Source organism: Accipiter gentilis, chromosome 1 (assembly GCF_929443795.1).
Source record: "Accipiter gentilis chromosome 1, bAccGen1.1, whole genome shotgun sequence".
Classification (NCBI taxonomy): Eukaryota; Metazoa; Chordata; class Aves; order Accipitriformes; family Accipitridae; genus Astur; species Astur gentilis.
The window spans coordinates 43,687,928-43,706,888 of NC_064880.1; the positions used below are offsets into that span (position 1 = coordinate 43,687,928).

Sequence of the window (18,961 nt, forward strand, 5' to 3'; positions counted from 1 at the left end):
ATCTCAAGGCTTGGCAACACAATACATTTTTGACAATTGCCAGGAGCTAGCTTCCTATCGCTGGTTTATTTGGTTAGGTTTATTTTTGTGTCTTTAAAATATGTTCCTTTAATTTGCCTATAAATGTATAATGCTGTTCCCATGGCAGACTGGGAGACAATGAAGCTATTTAAGAAATATGTATTTTTAATTCTAGAGGTTCTGGAAAATGGAATTTCTATTGTGTGTGGAATTCTGAGTTTTTGAATTAATTTCTTTTTGAATCAGAAAAGACAGCCAGAATTTCCTAAAGAAAAATCCTGGAAATTGTTTTTTCAAGGCCATAAATTTCTTAAAGAGAACATTGGAAAATGCGTTATATAACATGCATAATACAAATATATACAGTATGGTACTGATGTCTCAACTGAATAAACATACAGCTGAAACAAAAGATATTTACCATTGACAATTTCTGTGAAATATACCCACTTAGATGAACTGTGCTGTTTTGACTGACCTGTATATGTTGGTGAAAACCATTGTCATCTAAAGGCTTTTGATCCCCTCTGATTATTTTTCTTTGTGCTGCTCTTATTGGCAGGTCAGTGGGTTATCAAATTGTACCTATTGATTCAGGAAGATTAATTGCAGCAATGTCCAAATCTCATTTGTAATGATGATGGACTAGTACTCTTCAATTCAATTTCTTGTAGCTATTGATAGCGGGGAGGCTCAGGGGGAGAAAAGTGACACAGTGAATCTGATCAGCGTTTTTACTTTCTGATTTTGTCATAGGGCAGTAGAAGGAGCTGCCCATGGCTGTGCTTCTTCCTCTGGGCTAGCCAGTGGTGACTTTAGGAGAATGGCACATTAGCCACAGCAACTGTCTTATGACATTGCTGCAAATCACAAATATGCTGCTTTGCAGACATTTGGTAAAGGAAAGTTCGTGTAGATTAAGCCAATATCAAAGAGATTTGTATTCAGTAACAGAGCAAAATAATTTTCAAGGACAGGTTTTAGGTGTTCATTATCATTGTGCCAATGTTTTGGGAATAGACTAACTGGATCTGATTGATCACTCTGCTGCACAAGATTTAGAACAGAATCGCACTTCCACTTTCAGAGAATTTGCTTATAATTAACTTGTTCTAAAGAGTGGAGAATCCAATTCAATGGCTGTGTAATCCAGCCATTAGTATTGCCCTCCATAACTGTGGTGTGTGAGATCTGGTTTTGCATAACCAAGCCCCAGAAGGCACTGGTTTGTGTCACTATGGAAATGGCATATGGTTTGAGGCATCTAAGCATCTTTGTTTAGTGTCTGGTTCAGAGCACTACTACATGCAAAAGCACAGGTTCCTCTCTTCCTTTGCTGAGCTAGGGAGAAAAATTCTAAGATTGACATGAGAAAAGCAGGCAGAATTGGCCTTCTTATGTCACTACACTTAAAATGAGGCTTGTTTGGGGAGAAAGAAATAGCAGAATTTGCAAGAAGGCAGGAACTGAGACAGGAGGTGTTCCTGAACTGTCAGGGAGTACATGCACATGTGTTCGTCTAGCATGGTTGCCTATATTAGCATGCAGCTAATACAACAGAAACCAATGTGTGCTCCAAAACAATGACACCATGTCCTATTAACATGCAACCCTCATTATTATTAGTTCTGTTCAATGCATAAGGGTTGTTTTTTCTGCACGGCGTAGGTAACGCCTCATGACATTAGTGAGATCCATAAGTATGCAGTTAACGGAGAGCAGAGCCTGCTTTTGCCTCCCCCAGAGTAATATTAGGGCTCATTGCAAAAGTGGACATCATAAAAGGGCGTTTGCGACTCATTAATATCACGGAGTGGAAAGTACAGCCTTCATTTTAAATATGTTAACCTGAGAGCTGAAGCGAATGCATTGAGCGTTCGGTGAAATGAAGGGTGTTTCTGCATGGAGATGGCTGAGAGTACTAGTTTTTGGTGACGGGCTCCTGGTTGTTTTGCCTGTGGCCAGGATTTATACTGACAATCATAACTTGGATTTGTCAATGCCCACACATCAAAGATGAGTGCAGGAAGGACTTAAAACCTGCAGTGCTTTGCAGCAGGGGAAAGAGGTCTAGTACAATTTCAGTGTTACTTTCTGTTGTCTTCTGGGGTTTGTTTTGGACTAAAAGTGGACCCAGCTGAGTCCTTCTTAAATTCAGAGGTAGGTGTTTGCTCCCACCACAAAAGTGGCTCAAACAAATACTGCCCAGCCAGGAATGCATTCACACCATTCCTCCTTTGTAAAAAGTAACCATTTCTGGTTTCGTGGGGTGGCAAGCTGTCCTTCCCAGTTCCAGGCCCTTTCCCAAAGGAGTCATAGTTTTATCTGTGCCAAAGAACAGTTCCTCGGTGCACACCAAGTGATGGGCTCCGTTCCTGGTTTGCTCCTTTGTCTTGCATTGAAAACGAAATGGGAGCAAAGCAGCCTCACAGCACAGCCAGGGCTGTGCAGCCACGCTGAAATATCAGTCAACTCACCAGAGTGTGTGCTTCCCCTTGGGACTGGTAATTGGGTCACTAGGTCATTTAACCACTGTAAATTTTGTTTTCTTATGGTCGCATGTAAATGTGGGACAGAAAAAAAAAAAGATGCTTCAGAGCACAGAGCAAAACCTGATTTGTGTGCTAGGATAGGGATTGTTTGGGGGTGAGAATGGTGAGGGGAATGTGAGTTGCTGCTTGGACCTGCTGGGCATGCCTCCAGGGGTGGGAGCAGGTGCCAGATCCTACTGCTTGGGGTTTGGCACAAAACTGGGACACCGGGATAGCAGGCAGAGAGAGATCAAAAGACAGCTCAAAGAGAATTTCTCTGATCTTTGTTTTTGTCTCATGTTATGTCCAGTCTTATCCTTTGGGGGCCTGATTTGGGATTTTTGGAGGAAGGGGGATTGGAGAGGGAAGGATTCAGCAACATTAAATAAAGATACACTAAAAAGCTCTCAGATTTTTTTTATAGTAAAAAATTTGACAGATGTTGACTGTAGAGACAGTATCTCATATGCCTGCAATATTCTTGGAGATTTACTACAGGCCAAAAATCAATACATTTTATAGCATCAAGATTTCTGGTGGGAATACTGTTCTGTATCAGATCTCTCATTGTAAGTCATTATTAAGATATATTTATCTGAGGTCATGTGTGGCCATTTAATAAGAGCCAGAAATAAAATAAAATTTTTAAAAAGTTATCTTTCTAAATCTTTATTGTGATTATGGATAACCTGAATTGAATTTCACACAGTAGAATGCGTTTTTTAAAATGCGCTGCATATGAATGCTTTCTGACCAACATGAAAAATGTTAGTTCCTGTCTAGAACTTTTCTAAAGTATATGAATAAATCTGGTGTAAAATAAATAAATAAATAAATAAATAAAATGGTTTATTACTTCCAGGCTAGTGAAAACCCCTTTTATTTTTCCTTATTATAATTATGCAGTACATCTCACTAGCTGTTAGAGAAGATTTTAATCTTTTTAAATTTTAGGGGAGAGAAAGCCCTTAGTCTGTTTTACTTTGGTGGCACCTGTGAAGAACTAATTTGGTGGGTAAGCCATACAGACAGTTCACATGTCAGGGAAATAACAGTGGTGAAAAATTGGTTTATAAATCTAGTAAGATTCAGAGAATGGTTTCTACTAATTTGAAAGAAATTCCAATGTGTAAACCATGACAGAGAGCTGAATTAATGTTGACAGTGAAGAGATTCTGAATCCAAAGGGACCATCTTGCTGACCTGCTCCTAAGGACGCTGAGCTGGAACAAGGAGATGAAGTAAAAAGTTACTTCACCTTTAATTGAAGCTGGGGAGGCTGATTTATTCTTGTAGATAGCAGAGGGGCATTTGCCATCAAATTATCTGAGGGAGGTCCAGAGCGTTGGGGGATGGGGACGGAGGTTATCTGAGTGGTGGGCAGGTGGTGTGTTACCATTCCCGTTCACAGGGCGTGTTGAGAAACCCCCTCCTGCCAAATGGAAATATCCAAACTGTCAACAAAACAGAGGTGTTGGTGTTTTATTCTCATCATGTGTTTTGTCTCTATCAGGCAGTGTGCTGAAGTGTGAGGTTTACTCTGGATGGAAAGACCAATTTTTAAGTGATTCTTTGCTACAAGTAAAACTTACTGAGCAAGTAGAAGAGATCCAGGAGAACACCAAGGGACTCCCTGCTTCCCTCTGAGTCTAGAGGGAATATAGAGAGTGCTAGTATATGGCACCAGCTCAGTTGCACCACAAGACATGATGCCCTCATTGAGAGCATCTCCTGCACCACTCCCTACCGGGGCGGTGCACAGGAGCTGATGCAATGCAGTTTTTCAGGGACATAATCTGTGTTTCAAAGAAGCAGCAGCAAAAATTTCATTAAATCTCTGCATCCTTCCTGAGGTAGCAGCAGTGCACTGACCCTGCTGAAAGACTGGCATATCTTCCTCCATATTTTTTCTGTCAAACATCAGTTTGGTTGTCAGTGGTGGCCCTTTACTTATGGCAAAATAGAATTCACTGTGAATCTTGAGGTCCTATGATGCATTCATGGCAGACTTACCTTTTTGCAGCAGCCTGTGTTGCATTTTGGTCACATATTACCAGACAGAAATTATGATTGTTATGTGATGTATATGCAGTACTGTGTTGTGCTCCAGACTGCCTAGTCTTTATATTTGGCTATACAGGAATTCTTAAGCTGAAAGCTCTGGAAAATTTGGGTCGAAGTTTTGCTGAAGTTTAATCTGTTAAATATTATCTCATTCTATAAACAATCCCATGTCACTCAAAATGTACTTCAGGAAAGATGTTATAACCTGTCCCTGCATTAATGGAAATAAAGGCACAGCTGAGTCAGGGTAGCGGCTGTGGGGGAAATGGGGAGAGGAAATGCGTTGCTGTCTTATTTAGAGCAGGTTTCATAAAAGCCTAGACACTAGAAACAAAGCCAAACACTCTATAGAATTCCATCCTCATAGGTTTGTTTCTGCCTCTGTTTTCAAGGCAGCAGTGCTGCCAGGTGTATTTGGTACTGACTTTGGCCAGTGCTGCAGCCAGTCCAAAGACTTTTAATACTGTCATCGCTGTGCCTTTGAAATCTCCAAACTGTGAGCATTATATTAAACCCAGAACGCCTGAAGTTATTTTAATTCGGGAGACCGACAGGACTTGATAAAGCTGTCATGATTGCACTCATGTCTGCAGGGCTTAGAAAAGATGCGAGCTGAGCCTTTGGGACAGAAAACAATACCCTGTGCCCTCCCAGATTGCTGCTCACCTTGGAGCTGCCACATGTTTCTTTGTTTCTCCACTTGCCTTCCCTTCTCTCCCTATCATAAAGAAGTTGTGGAGCTTTGCTGTGAACTATCTGGGCTTGTTGGTGATACTTATCATTTAAGAAGCTTTCAAAATGCCGCATTTCACTCCTGACAGTTTGCTTTCTTGTGCTTCCTTGTCATTTCCACACAAAAAAGTGCTTTCCTCACCTTTGCTGAGTTTGAAAGGCTCAGTTACCTTACGGTCACTTGAGCCGCTCTCATTCATATGCTCTGCTAATTACCCAATTATCAAATCACTGTGCAGTGATAATGCTGTTTTACTGGTAAGCTCACTGTGCTACATAATACTAACCAACGTCAAGTGATACTAATTTTTGGCCTTAGAACCAGTTTGGTTTCACGGTTGATAACAGAACTACTGTATAATGGCATCTCAGTCTGTTATGTTGTCTTCATTGTTCTGCTCTCCTTGCTGTTGCTCACTTTGACGTGCCTGTTGCTGTGCAATGATGTTCTCAAAGAGAAGGGATCAAGTTCTTTTCGTGGATATTACCAAGGATCAAATACTAGGATAAAACCTGGTCAATAATCATCAATTTCAGATATCTTCCCTAGTTCTTCTAGATCCTTTTACAGTCCATAAAATAATGAAAATACTTAAACAGCAAGAGGAGTATTTCATCATCTCATTTTAATATGCTGTTTAGATAGGCTTCTCCTGGAAGAGCAGTAGGGTGACAGAAAAAAAAAATCCTATAAGCACAAAATAAGCCTACATATCAGCTAGATACTGTTTCTATTTAGGGTACCTTAAGGTGCCGAAGTGAGATATAACGGCTGGCTTTGAAGGGCTGTGAGACCACCTCAGTTAAAACTGCCAAGTTTTTTCAATGCAGTCTTTGAAAATTGTTTCCGTCGATGGTTCTTTAGTTTGTAAGCACAGTTGGTTGTTTATTAGACCCACTGTATGAGCCTTCCTGGGGCAACACTGCTTTCTCAGCTGACAACCTCTCTTGGTCTCAGGAAAGACACTGAAGATTGGCTTTGTGGGACCAAAACTTCATTCTTGTGCCAAAAGGATGTTCTTCCAGTTCCTATGTGGAGTTTTGCAGATCAAAACTTCTTAAATCACATCTCACAAAGTGTAAAGGTGCATGTATTTCTGGTAGTTTAAACTGCAGCTTCTTCAAGGATGTGTGTCAGACTCCAGTGTAAATCCTGCAATGATATGCCTTCCTTATAACATGAAGTGTGCAATTTGCTTCCCTGGAAAGGTAGGACTATTTACTTATGTCATATTAAGCAAATGTTTAGCGGTTTATTTAATAGAGGAGATTGCACACATACACTAATTAAAATAAAATAGGGAGGAAAGGGGAAGTTTGCCAGACTCCAGGTGGAACCTTTGGTGGGTGTAGTCTTTCTGCCTACAAAAAGATGAAATCCCTCATCTTCCCCCTTGCAGCAAAAAAAAATTAATCTTGCAACATTTAAAAAAAAAAACCCCAAACAACTAAGCAGAGGTTTGAAAAGTCTAGATCTTTGCCAAACATGCTTTTCAGCATTCTGATTTCAAAGAAGACAATAGCTCTGATGGCATTCAAAGTCATGTCCTTGCATAGGTGGTACTCTTTGGTGTTGGTAGAAAAATTCAGTGATAGCTGAGCTGACCACACTGAGCTAAAAAGTTAGCTTGATCTTTGTGTGTATGTGGTATGTGCATGCATGTGTGCATCTATGTCTTTAAATACTTATTAATATTGAATGTGATGTGTGATATTAAATGGCATTTAAGACATTATTTCACTATATGTTTCACTGGCATTTCATTGAATAATGGTTGGGATCACACCAAAGTTAATTAGCGTGATTGTGGTAATAAGAGTATTCTCTACTTGATGTATGACTGCACTCTTGATTGAGATGAACAGTTGATGTGATAAAATACACCATAGGTGACTTTTTTTTTTTAATCTAAAGTAAGCACTCAATATGAAATAGCACAAAGAAGAATTCTTTTAGCTAATGTATTTCCAGCTATTAATTCTAATCTTGCTTATGTATTAGTTTGAAGGTCACAGGTAGCTTTTAAACAATATATCTGGGGTTTCACCATTTGATGTAATGTGTGTCACTCTTAAATTCAAATAATAAATTCATCTCAGTTTGTATGTGAACCCTGAGGGAAAATCGTAAATAAAAGATAACAGTACATGGAAAAATACCTGGTTCTTGGCAATGGTTAGTAAGGATGCTGTGTCATATCCACGTTGTCATTCCTGGGAACTGTTTGTCTCTCATTCATGCTGAAAAATCCCTTATGCTTATATAATTCACTGAAATTGTGGAATTAACTGGAGGTATAAAGTAGTAATTACTATCAGCATGATATTATATATGGCCTCTTGGCCATCTGAAATGGAAGCAAACTTCACATTCCACAAATCTGTGGATGTTCCTGAACTGAACTAAGCTTCAAATCATAGAATCATAGAATAGTTTGGGTTAGAAAGGACCTTTAAAAGTCACCTAGTCCAAACCCCTCTGCAATGAGCGGGGACATCTTCAACTAGATCAGATTGCTCAGAGCCCCGTCCAACCTGACCTTGAGTGTTTCCAGTGATGTGGCTTCTACCACCCCCTGGACAACCTGTTCCAGGGTTTCACCACTCTCATCATAAGAAATATCTTCCTTATCTCTAGTCTGAATCTACCCTCTTTTAGTTTAAAACCATTACCCGTTGGCCTATCACAACAGGCCCTGCTAAAAAGTCTGTCCCCATCTTTCTTACAAGCCCCCTTTAAGTACTGAAAGGCCGCAATAAGGTCTCCCCGGAAAATGTCAGTGAGGAAAGTAACAATGGATCAGTAAATACAGATGCTCAGCCAGAAAATGTTTGAAGAAAAATAATTTAAAACACTGTGAATGAACCATGGCCCCACAATGGGAGACGAGAGGCGTAAGGACCCTTCAACCCCATGTACCAGCTGCAAAGATAACTTTTCCAGAAGCTGGGAGAGAGGTTTTCTATGCAGTGCTGGTCTGCTAAAGCATAGGTGACATTCCAGGCACTCTGGTTCCTAGACAGAGTTTGCAAATAGATGCAGTTCTGATAACAGTAGTAATTTTGTTGAAATTGTCAAGTGGTTGGTACCTGGACACACACTCACACATGCTTGCACTCACAAACTTACCTTAGACCCTCATTTGTTAAACAGATGTGATTCATTCATTTAAAGGTAATCATGTTCTTATGTTTGCATCAAAAGATGAATATAACAGGCTGTAGTATTTGTAGAGCTCAAACTTCAGGAAGGACAGCGCAAGGAGAACTGGGGCAAAACTATGACAAGAAAAACTTAAGATGAACTGCCATACTTAAGGGAAGAACAGTCTGCAGAAGAAGTTGATGGAAACTTCATTAACCTGGATATTTTTTAAAAAGGTCTGAAGAAGTTTCTGTTCTAGTGTACAGTAGGGAACAATCCTGTACTGACAGAGCAAGTGTCTGTATGACCTCAGAGAGGTGTTCTGCCTTTAACTTCTGTAGCTGTAATTTCTGGTAAGTCTGTTTTGAATTAGAGCAATAGAGCACAAGTAAGAATATAGGTCTTGATTTCATTATGTGAAATTCAAACTGAATAAAATCACGTCTTACATTAGATCATCACATGCACTTAGCCTTTGCCCTTCTTAAGGGAGGAGGAATTTTGACAAAGATGGATGCTTCCTTAAACCCCAGATTTATTTATCAAAGAAATGCTTCATTGTGGTCACTCATTTTAGGTTTAGAATATCAAGTTACTGAAGATACAATTCTCCACAAACGCCTGACTGTGAGATCGCTTAACCAAAACAAAAAACTGGAGCTAATTTTAACAAAGTGGCTTGAGCAAAGAATCTGATAGCAGTAACTGAGCTTCATAATTAAGGATAACAATAGTTTATAAGGATTGAGAAGAAATGCAGAATCAGCTCCATAATTATCATTCTGTGAATGTGAATTGTGCTGTAGTTTCTGCAGGGAGGGATGCTACCCACTGTCTGTGGGCAGAACAAGGAAGGATACAAGGCCTCCAGAGTTCTGTTTTTAGCCCTTTGCCATTTTTTATCTCCTCCTGCGGTCTTGAGTAAATGGCTAGGAGGTTGACCCAGTTCTCACTGAAGTCAGTAAGATCCTTTTTACTGTTTTCAGTGAGAGATGGATCAGGCTTTGAACTTTGTCTCGACATCCCATCTTCACAGCAGGAGTGATAATACTGAGATTTCATCTTTGGTGTTGAAGAGTAGAGTCACGACTCTAAAGAACTTAAAGGAGGTATCACATCAGAGAAAGCCTAATAAGTCTCCTATGCTTCAGCCTGCAGGCATAAGATGGGATTCACATCACTAGTTTTTAGTCAAGATGATCAGATCTAAGCTAGTCATCTAAGTTCTCTCTCTAGTCAGTACTTACTGGCCTCTAGAGATGCTCTCTCTTCCATGCCTTTTATGTGGTAAAACCTAGGCGACAAAGCTCTCTGAAATCAATATGAGGAACCTTTGCCTGGAACTGCTATTCGCCCCAGAACTTGATTAATACAGAATAAGGCAGACCAGTGCTGCCTCATTCCTCTTCAGCATATCTAAACATATACTTAGGAAGTGCAGTGTCTAGGGTATGTAGTTTGTGTTTAATGCGATAATGTATCTGATCAACTGCCCTGTTCCCCTACCTCATGTTTCTCCTGATGCATACAACCAAACGTCTTTCCCTGGCTGAATGGCATGGTTCACGACACATTGGAGATATTGGAGACAGTTACCGTGAAAACCTCCCAAATATAATAAACAGCTGTAAAATACTGTGCAAGGGGAGATTGTTCTGGAAAGAAATTGTCCAGACTTGGGGCTACCGTTAGACAGAGCTATTTTTGATGTAATCTGCCTAGAAACTTGCAGCAATAAACTAGTTACAAGTGTAGTTGCTAGGAGTAGAGAGAAAACTACGTGGAATCGTTTTCTGAAAATGCACTTGGGTTGAAACCAAAATGCTGCACTAAAATGATTAATGCCTTAAAAATGTGGGGAAGTATCAGTGAAAACACAAATACATATGATTGGTATGTTTCCTTTTTTGTTTGTTTGGTTTTTTTGTTTCTTTAAATTTAAGAAGGATGGTACGGTCCTTAAATGCGTCCAGAGGAGGGCAACAAAGCTGGTGAAAGGGCTGGAAGGAACGTCCTGTTAGGAGTGGCTGAGGACACTGGGTTTGTCTAGTTTGGAAAAAAGGAGGCTGAGGGGTGAGCTCATTGTTCTCTACAGCTTCCTGGGGAGGGGATGTGGAGAGGGAGCTGCTGATCTCTTCTCCCTGGGATCCAGTGGGAGGACATGTGGGAATGGTTCAAAGCTGTGCCAGGGGAGGTTTAGGCTGGACATTAGGAAGCATTTCTTTACTGAGAGGGTGGTCAAACACTGGAACAGGCTTCCTAGAGAGATGGTCAATGCCCCAAGCCTGTCAGTGTTTAAGAGGCATTTGGACAATGCCCTTAATAACATGCTTTAACTTTTGGTCAGCCCTGAAGTGGTCAGGCAGCTGGACTAGATGATGGTTGTAGGTCCCTTCCAACTGAACTATCCTATTGCATTCCATTCTAATTTGTTTCTAAGTGACTAAGATATTAGACTTCTTGAGGTTGCAATACATATCATAAATAAGAAAAGCAAAATATTTCTGTTCTGCTGCCTCTAACCTTGTACACCAGTCCAAGAATTAACTGATGCATTATTCAGTATTTTTTCATTTAATTATTTCTTTATTTTTAATTAGGAAAAAAATGTCAAATACTTTCACACCAGAATTGGGGCCCTTTCATTGGTTTATACTGAACACTGCAATGCTATTTTCTGTGTAACTTGAGGCCAAGCACAAACTGCATGTAGCTAATGCTCTCTGATGTTGAGAATCAGGGCAACTCCCGCTCTGGGTTAAAAAGAATTGGAGAGAACAGTTGACGAAGCACTTCTCTGGCACAAAGATTATGGACAAAATAATGTTTGTTTCAACTTTAAGGAAATCTCTTAGGCAGTTTGCTGAAAGAGCTGTGTTTGGATAGTGGATTTCCAATGCAGCGATGGCTTCATATGCGTTAATCTGGAGACACGATAGAATCTTGGCTGAGATCTGCTACCTGGGTCAGAGATGGAAATGGATCCTGATGTTTTGGCACTTGTTGGTCTGAAATGCAAAGAAAAGCATGATAAATGTAACAGGCAAATTTCACATCAGCTTTTTCATAAACCATTTCTTTCAACTTGCTACAGAATATCAAACTGTTAATAATTAATGAACCAAAGTTATGGGGAATCCTGTTAGTAAATATTGCCATGGGATAAGAGAACAATCACCTCTGATTCTGAATTGTGGTAGGGATTGTTGTATGGGTTTTGCTAGTCTATTTCTCTTCCATAATTGTGTTCCTTTTTTGTTATTTGCAAGAAACAGAAGAGATATGAAAGCCTCCTGGTTCCGTCTAAAATGCACTCCAAAAGCATATATTACAGCCATTTCCACTCTGAAACCTGAAGGGTGCAGTTTCATTTTCTTGTGTTTGCAGATTTCATGATTGAAATAGGTGATTATGCAAAGATTAATAGAGAAAGATTAAGAGATTTGAGATGGAAGTTGGTTTTGTGCTTGAAACAGTGCAGAAATGTGTAATGCCAGTTAGCAGATCACTGAGAATTTCAAGGGTTTGCACATGACAATTCTCTGAGGGGCTAATGCAATGTTAGGAAAAAATGCCACATAACCCTAAAATTTCAGAAAGCATATTATTTTGTAACTCATAGATTATTTTTCTGTGGAACACATGCTATTATTGTTTGACAGGAACTGATTTCCACAGATGCAGAGGGGAGATTCTTCATGGGATCTCCCCTCTGGAGGGATTAGCCATTTTTGGTGTCACCTTCTTTGGGATGCCATAGAAAACCTTCCATGGGTCTGCAATTTCAGAAAAGGGGACAGCCATGATTGTCCTTCTGGTGGCAAAAATTTCCTTCTACAGTTGCATTAGCTCTTACCTTCTTCCAAAGTTTTGAATCCTGATGCCAGTTTGGAGATGTACCTAGATCCTGTGCTCCCGGTAGATCCTGCCAGATCTCAGAAGGGCTGGGAATCTGGCTGGGGGTAGCAGGACAAGGAGACATTATATGCATTTCTTCATCATGAGACTTAATTCTGTCTTGGATTCTCACCCTGCCTCCTCCAGGTTTATGTCATGCCAAAGAAGTACAAAGTGCTTCAAAAAAATATAGTAAGGGTCTGTACTCTGAAGATCTTACTAACAAGACAACAAGCTTAGGATGAAAATGTACGAAGCAGGCAAGCAGTGCAGCACTATAGTGCCAACCAGGATGAAACTCTCAGGTTCAATATAGCTTTAGTTCAGCTCTTGTAGAGAAATAGATGTACCTGAAAATATTTGGTATGTGTAACAACAACTGATATGATTTAAGTGCACTTTAAGCAAATGAACAGAACAAAAGTAGAGCAGGCCCTCACCAAACAACTAACCTCTAGCTTATTTGGCCTGTGCTGTGTTTATATCTCATCAGACAGTAGATGACAATCCTTTCATGAGTACGTCAAACTCTGGAGTTCAAGGCAAGTGAGGTTAACTCCCAAATGTGGTTGCTTCTCTGAAATGTATCTAAACTTATGAAATCTGCAAAAGTGAGCTGGAAATCTCTCAGCACCAGGCCTTCCTTCTAGAATGGCGGGGATAAAGCCATTAGTATTTTTCCTATCATAAACTGCACCTGTTTTTAAACCCCAGACACTTAGCTGTGAACTCAGTGGACAAAGACAGAAAAAGAGGTGAACAAAAATTTCACCATACTTAAAATGCTTCAGGCTTCTTGTGCATGACACATTTATGCAAATGTGTCCAAAATTAGGTATGAATGCTTCAGGGAAGCATCACTGTATGCCGACAGTGCCTGGCACAGCCCAGGGGAAACACTGCGTGTGCCTCCTTCCACATCCAGCCAGCTTTCTTGCAGAAAATCCCCTTTGCCTTTGGAGAACCTTGTGCAATACAAAGGGACTGCTGTAGGACCGTTGCATCCTCTACTGTCTGTGCAGTGTGGCCAGAGCCTCTGTTGAGGCCAATCTGCACTCTTTTTCTCCAAAGTTTAGTGCTCAGCCTATACCCTTTTCACCACGCAGTATATTTATATCTGATCCATGTATTAGTGAACTCACCTCATCTAGATGTAATTAGGTACAGCACATGTTGGAGTCAGTAAACTTGTAATGGTTTTCAGCAGAGATGAACATAAGTGTGTTAGGGACAAATGCAGCAAAGATGTATTCATACTGTATTTCAACAAAGATGTTTGTGTCCCAAATCTGTGCCATAAGCAGAGGGTGAATGCATTTAAAAGTATACTAAGTATTATAAATAAAAGCAAGGAACAGCCTTCTCCCCAGGGAGCTGGACTGGTGTTTGAGCTGTTGTAGTGGTAATGTGTGAAAAACCCTACAATAGAGTAGACTTTGAAAAATAGTGCTAGCTTTGGCATTTGCTCCAAATACTATTGGAAGAGGATCATTCAGAAAGGGTGCTGTTAAGTGAAACTGGACCCTAACTCAGATCATATTAAATGGAACATTTTTTACAAATTCTCAGCTAAAGAGGTTTCCAAAAAATTATTAAAACATAATGTTTTGCTGCTGTTAACAACCTAACCATTATAGCAGTGGCCTGAAAGTGAGGGAATAAAAATTTACTATTGGTAACAAAACTGTCTAGAATATGTCCTTCACAGTTCAAAAGGAGAAATGCAAATACTGTGTATTTATAGTCATCCCTCAGAAACTGGGGAAATGAACAGTGAATGAGCTGTTTTCTTTCTGCTTTTTATAACTGGAATTATTTTCCCCCATTAAACACTCGGAGGCCAGTGTTCCATCTTTGTATTGAATATTTTCTCAAGCAACAACTATTGACTGCAGCAGGATATTATCTAAGTAAGAACAACATGACTTGATTCATGGCTTTTATATTTGACAGTGTTCCTTTAATGCTCAGAAGTACATGTGAGTCCACAGTGTTCAAAGGTATTTTGTGTATACGCGTCAAGTTAATGCATTTTTAAACCAAGGAGGATTCTCAGTAGGATTTTGAAAAGGAAAGTGCTACAATTCTGCTTCTATTGATGGGGAGGTTAAAATTCCCAGTAGGAGCAGTCTTAGGCCAACATCAAGCATTTCTGAAGATCTCACCTGGTACTGGAAACACCCTGAAGCTGATATCTTTGTCTCTCCTTACTTTTGTTAAGTGTTAAATGCCACAGAGCTATTGGCCTCAACTTGAGCGAAGAAAGCTTTTCTATGACAGCAAGGGCTGGCAATGTTTAGTTAGCTAAACATAGCTGACTAAACCATAGCTCCATGGCTATGGAGAAGATGACTCCACTTCCTTTCCATTTCTGCTGTTATTTATGAGACTCTCTGGTATATTAGTTCAGTGGTGTTTTCCAGAAATGTGGAACAGGGAGAGAAAGGATGGGCAGGTAGTTGGAAAGCTGAGGTAAGTTTGATGGAATTCACCTCTGTTCCTCCACAGTCTGGCATGTCTTGGGTACATCGCTTAGCTTCTGCACTCTTCAGTTCCCTCTCTGTAAAGTAGGGGTAATACATCTCGTATCACAAAGGCCATGGCTATGGGGTAGATCTATTCAGGATGGTGAAGCAAATTCTGATGTAATGGAGGGCAGGTACGTGCCTCGGACAAACTGGAAATGATACCCCTCTAAAGCAATCTGAGCATTATATATTGGCAGCTGCAAGCTAACCAAATAGCCTTACTCTGTTTAGAAACATGATGCAGAACAGTAGACCAGAGGAAAAAACCATAGAAGGAACTTGAAGACACGGTCTTCTCAAGATATCTCACAAAAGCCAGTGAAAGGCAAATGTTTCCTGAGGCTGAGACATCTCTGGCTAACACGATTACACGCTGTAATGTGATAGCTGTTGGGAGACCTTTGCAACAAGCTTGCAGCCGCAAGCTTGCAGCCCAGTGTCACGTGAGGCACCGTAGGCTTCTGAGGTGGTTAGTCCCACTTGCTTCATTACATTGTCTTTGAGAAATTCCAGGGGACTTGGAAATAAACAAGTGCACAGTCATGTCGCTGTGCCTGGCAGGATTGGGCTGTGGTGGTGTGTTTCAAATGAGAAATTATTTCATGTATACTTAGGGATTAGCCTATGTGGCTTTAGACATTCTCCTTTCACAAATGGCAGTGCCAGTAGAAATTATTACTATTGTTTTAAAACTCTGGTAATCACTTGCTTTCATGCCATTGAAAGTATAAACAGCCTGTTTCGGGGGTTTACTTGCCACAGTTGTATTACTCATACTCTGTTTCTTGCTTTGTTTGCTGGTAGAATACGTACACCAATGCAGACAAGCTTTTGGAGGCTGCCGAGCAGTTGGCTCAGACTGGGGAATGTGACCCTGAAGAGATCTATAAAGCAGCTCGGCATCTGGAAGTACGGATTCAGGACTTTGTCCGGAGGGTGGAACAGAGGAAACTTCTCTTGGACATGTCAGTCTCCTTCCATACCCACACCAAAGAGGTAAGATGTGCATGAGGGAGTTTTTCTGTGTATTGCAGAGTGCTGCAAGAGGCTGACTCTGAAAACTCAGATGACATTGAAAAGGCATCTTCACCACGCAGGGCTGATAATCCAGCTCATTTGGTGCATGTGACTAACTGTTGTAAAGAGGAAATAAAATGTGAATGAAACATATGAATGATATAGGACACTAAAATATAGTGACAGTAAATCCAAGATATCAAGTGATGCTTAATTCACAACTAGAATATATTGTTATAAAGCAAGAATTCTCTTGTAAGAATATGAGTTGATATTAACACATTAGGTATAAACATGCTAGCAGTGTGATACGTATCCTCAGAGGGATTCCATTTGAATGTAATGTTAATTAATGTAGCCATTATTATTAAGTGTTACTGGATATCTTATGTTGTTTAATGAGGCAGACTTCACTTTCAAAATTACAATTAAAGAGCAAATAGCCACATACTGATACAGTGAATCAGTGAGGACCTGAATAAATGCTGTTTAGTGTAATTGAAAAATATCCAGAGATAAGGCTGTCTCGCCAGAGATACAGTGGACAGGACATCAAATGGGAGGCCACTGGGGATGTAATTAAAGCATACTTCACATTTTTCTGCAAACCAAAGGCCATTCAGTGATGAGTGACTTTTAAAGATAGGGTTTCTGCTGAGAGAGATGGATTAGTCAGAATGGTTGTTTTCATGCTCTATAGCATCTGTTTGCAAAAGCACACTTGATCAGAAAGATGCTCTTTGAAGCTGAAAGCTTTGCCTGTCTTTGTTGATTTACATGTTACAAACAAGTTGTGTATAGCAGGCTTCAGCATGTTGGGGAGCTTCCTTAAATAGAAGGTGTATGCACATGTTCATATATATATATATATATATATATATATATATATATATGGAAGATGGAGTTACAGTGTGTCCATTACAGCTGTTGATACATGGTTTTCCTTTTACATCCTGCTTCTGCAATATGCTGAAATCTAGTTACTTTAAGCTTGTGAATAGTACTATTGTTTCCAGAGTAGCTCAAACGCTTGCAACTTTGCTGGTTTGCCGCAGGGGAAACTTAATTGGTTATTTCCTCAGTCAAAATTATTTCATAACAGTTTCCTACTGTGATTAACCTCCCTTCACCTATGCAGGTGGTGACTAGTAACACAAAGATAGGCATGAATCCAGGAAGTTATCAGTATAATATGTTTTCTATCATCTAAATTTCTACTGATGATTACTGGTACTGTGTAGCCTAATTTGGGTTTAGGAACTAGAGCTTCTCTGTATGAAGGGTTTTGGATTGCAGTGCACTATACTCACTTCTACCCTTCTTCAACAAGAAGGGAATTTCTCTGCTCCACTCACCCAGTTTTAATGAGCCCTGTTTTGGTGTATAGAAATACAGATGTATAAAAACGCACATTTTTTTGAAACTATTAAAAAACCAGTCTTTTGTGACAGCATCCATGCTGTTTACTAGATATGGAGAGTAAACCCTAAATCTGTGCCTCACTGATGTTTACCCATGGGACAGATTGGTGCTGCGATGCCTTTTTCGAAAGCTCGGTCGGTACCTGCTGTTGGTTTTGTGGAGATCCACAGTGGACAGACTCTGGGTGCCTCTCTCTCTCAAGGGACAGTCGAGGCAGCTGTAGCATAAAACTAGAACATCAGCAAAGTCAGGGTGGACCCAAGAATCCACATTCATCAGAATGAATGACAGCCGTTGGGTTGGGTGTAAAGAGGCTGCTAAAGTTATTGCAGTCTCCAGCAGTTCCCCAACGTTGAAGGATGCACAGTAGCTCTGCAAGGGAAAGGAAGTTGTCACTTACCCCTGTGTTAATTCACTCCTGGGGGGGGGGGGCAAACACTGATTTTCCGCAGATTCACTGAATTTCATTGTATGTCACTGCCTCCTTCAATGACACCTTTCTGCACTGGTGGGAATCACACAGCCCAATACCTCAGTTTTTGCCAAAAATAATAAGTGAGGAAATTGCTGTGGTTTTAGTATTTGTCTGCCAGCTGTGGGGATCCCCACAGACACAGTGAAGTAACCAAAGACTGCCGGGGGGAACTGGTGCAAAGGGCAAAGCATTACAACAAGAGAGCCTTAGCACATGTTTGGATCTGTATTTGCCTTTTTATGTTATAAATAGATTGGCTCAAGTAGAAATGACTCATTGCTTGGTGTTGCTTGGCCCTTCACGTATATTGTAAAATGGCAAGTTAACCAATGTAACTGTCATTCTTCAATATGAATTTAAAACAGCTGGATTCCTCAAAAATTAAGAAATACAGATGTCCTTCCTTTGCCACCATGCCTATGACACTATTATGTCCTTTCTCTGTTTCCAACCAGCTGATGTCAGTTGGTTCCTCCCTGGGCTCTGAATAGGAAATGTACTCAGCCCTGGTGAGACCTCCCAGCCTACAGTGCTGGGCTGAACCACATGCTGGTTCTGACTCTAGCCACTTGCGCACTTGTCTAGGTCAGATCTGCACCATCCACACTCATTTTATGAAACTGCTTAATAATAAATTCACTGCCTTTGCTGGGATTTCAGTCCCAAACAACAAAGATAACATTAGATTCCAATTTTAAAGTTAGGATTGATCAGCAAAATTCCCTTTGAGTCAGCAGCACTTTTAGTTGAGTTAAAGAGTTTGGAATAACATATTTAAATTATAACAGATGTCAGGGCAAAAAGTCCTTTTGCTGCAGCAGTAAAATACAGGGAGATCTGAGATCCATTGCTGCTGTTTTACCAGGAGGTATTCCAGTTACAGCGCTGACACACGCCTCCCTGATCAACCTTGCCCTTCCTACCTGCCACTCTGTGCCTGATGCTGGAGTGTACTATGCCCATCCGAACCCATCATCGTGTCTTGGGGCAAGGAGAAAGCGGTTTGGCTGGCATGATAACATGTTTAACACGTGAGGTATTTTGCATTATTCTAGAAGGCTTTATTAGTTACTTAATAATAACCATCATTATTCATTTAATCCATTCTTAAAACCCTTTCTTAAACTAT

General features: G+C 40.3%; 1 protein-coding gene across 8 annotated transcripts in view; it reads left to right on the plus strand.

Annotated features, from left to right (window-relative positions):
• The window catches only part of KALRN (kalirin RhoGEF kinase), a 529,910-nt gene that overhangs the window by 293,310 nt on the left and 217,639 nt on the right, over positions 1-18,961 (plus strand). For all 8 annotated transcript variants that reach the window (XR_007507253.1, XM_049810170.1, XM_049810120.1 and 5 more), the window contains exon 11: positions 15,723-15,914. Coding sequence is in view for 7 of the 8 variants with exons in the window: in XM_049810170.1 (XP_049666127.1) it covers positions 15,723-15,914 (192 nt within the window). In the remaining variant the exon portion in view is untranslated. The remainder of the gene's footprint in view (positions 1-15,722; positions 15,915-18,961) is intronic.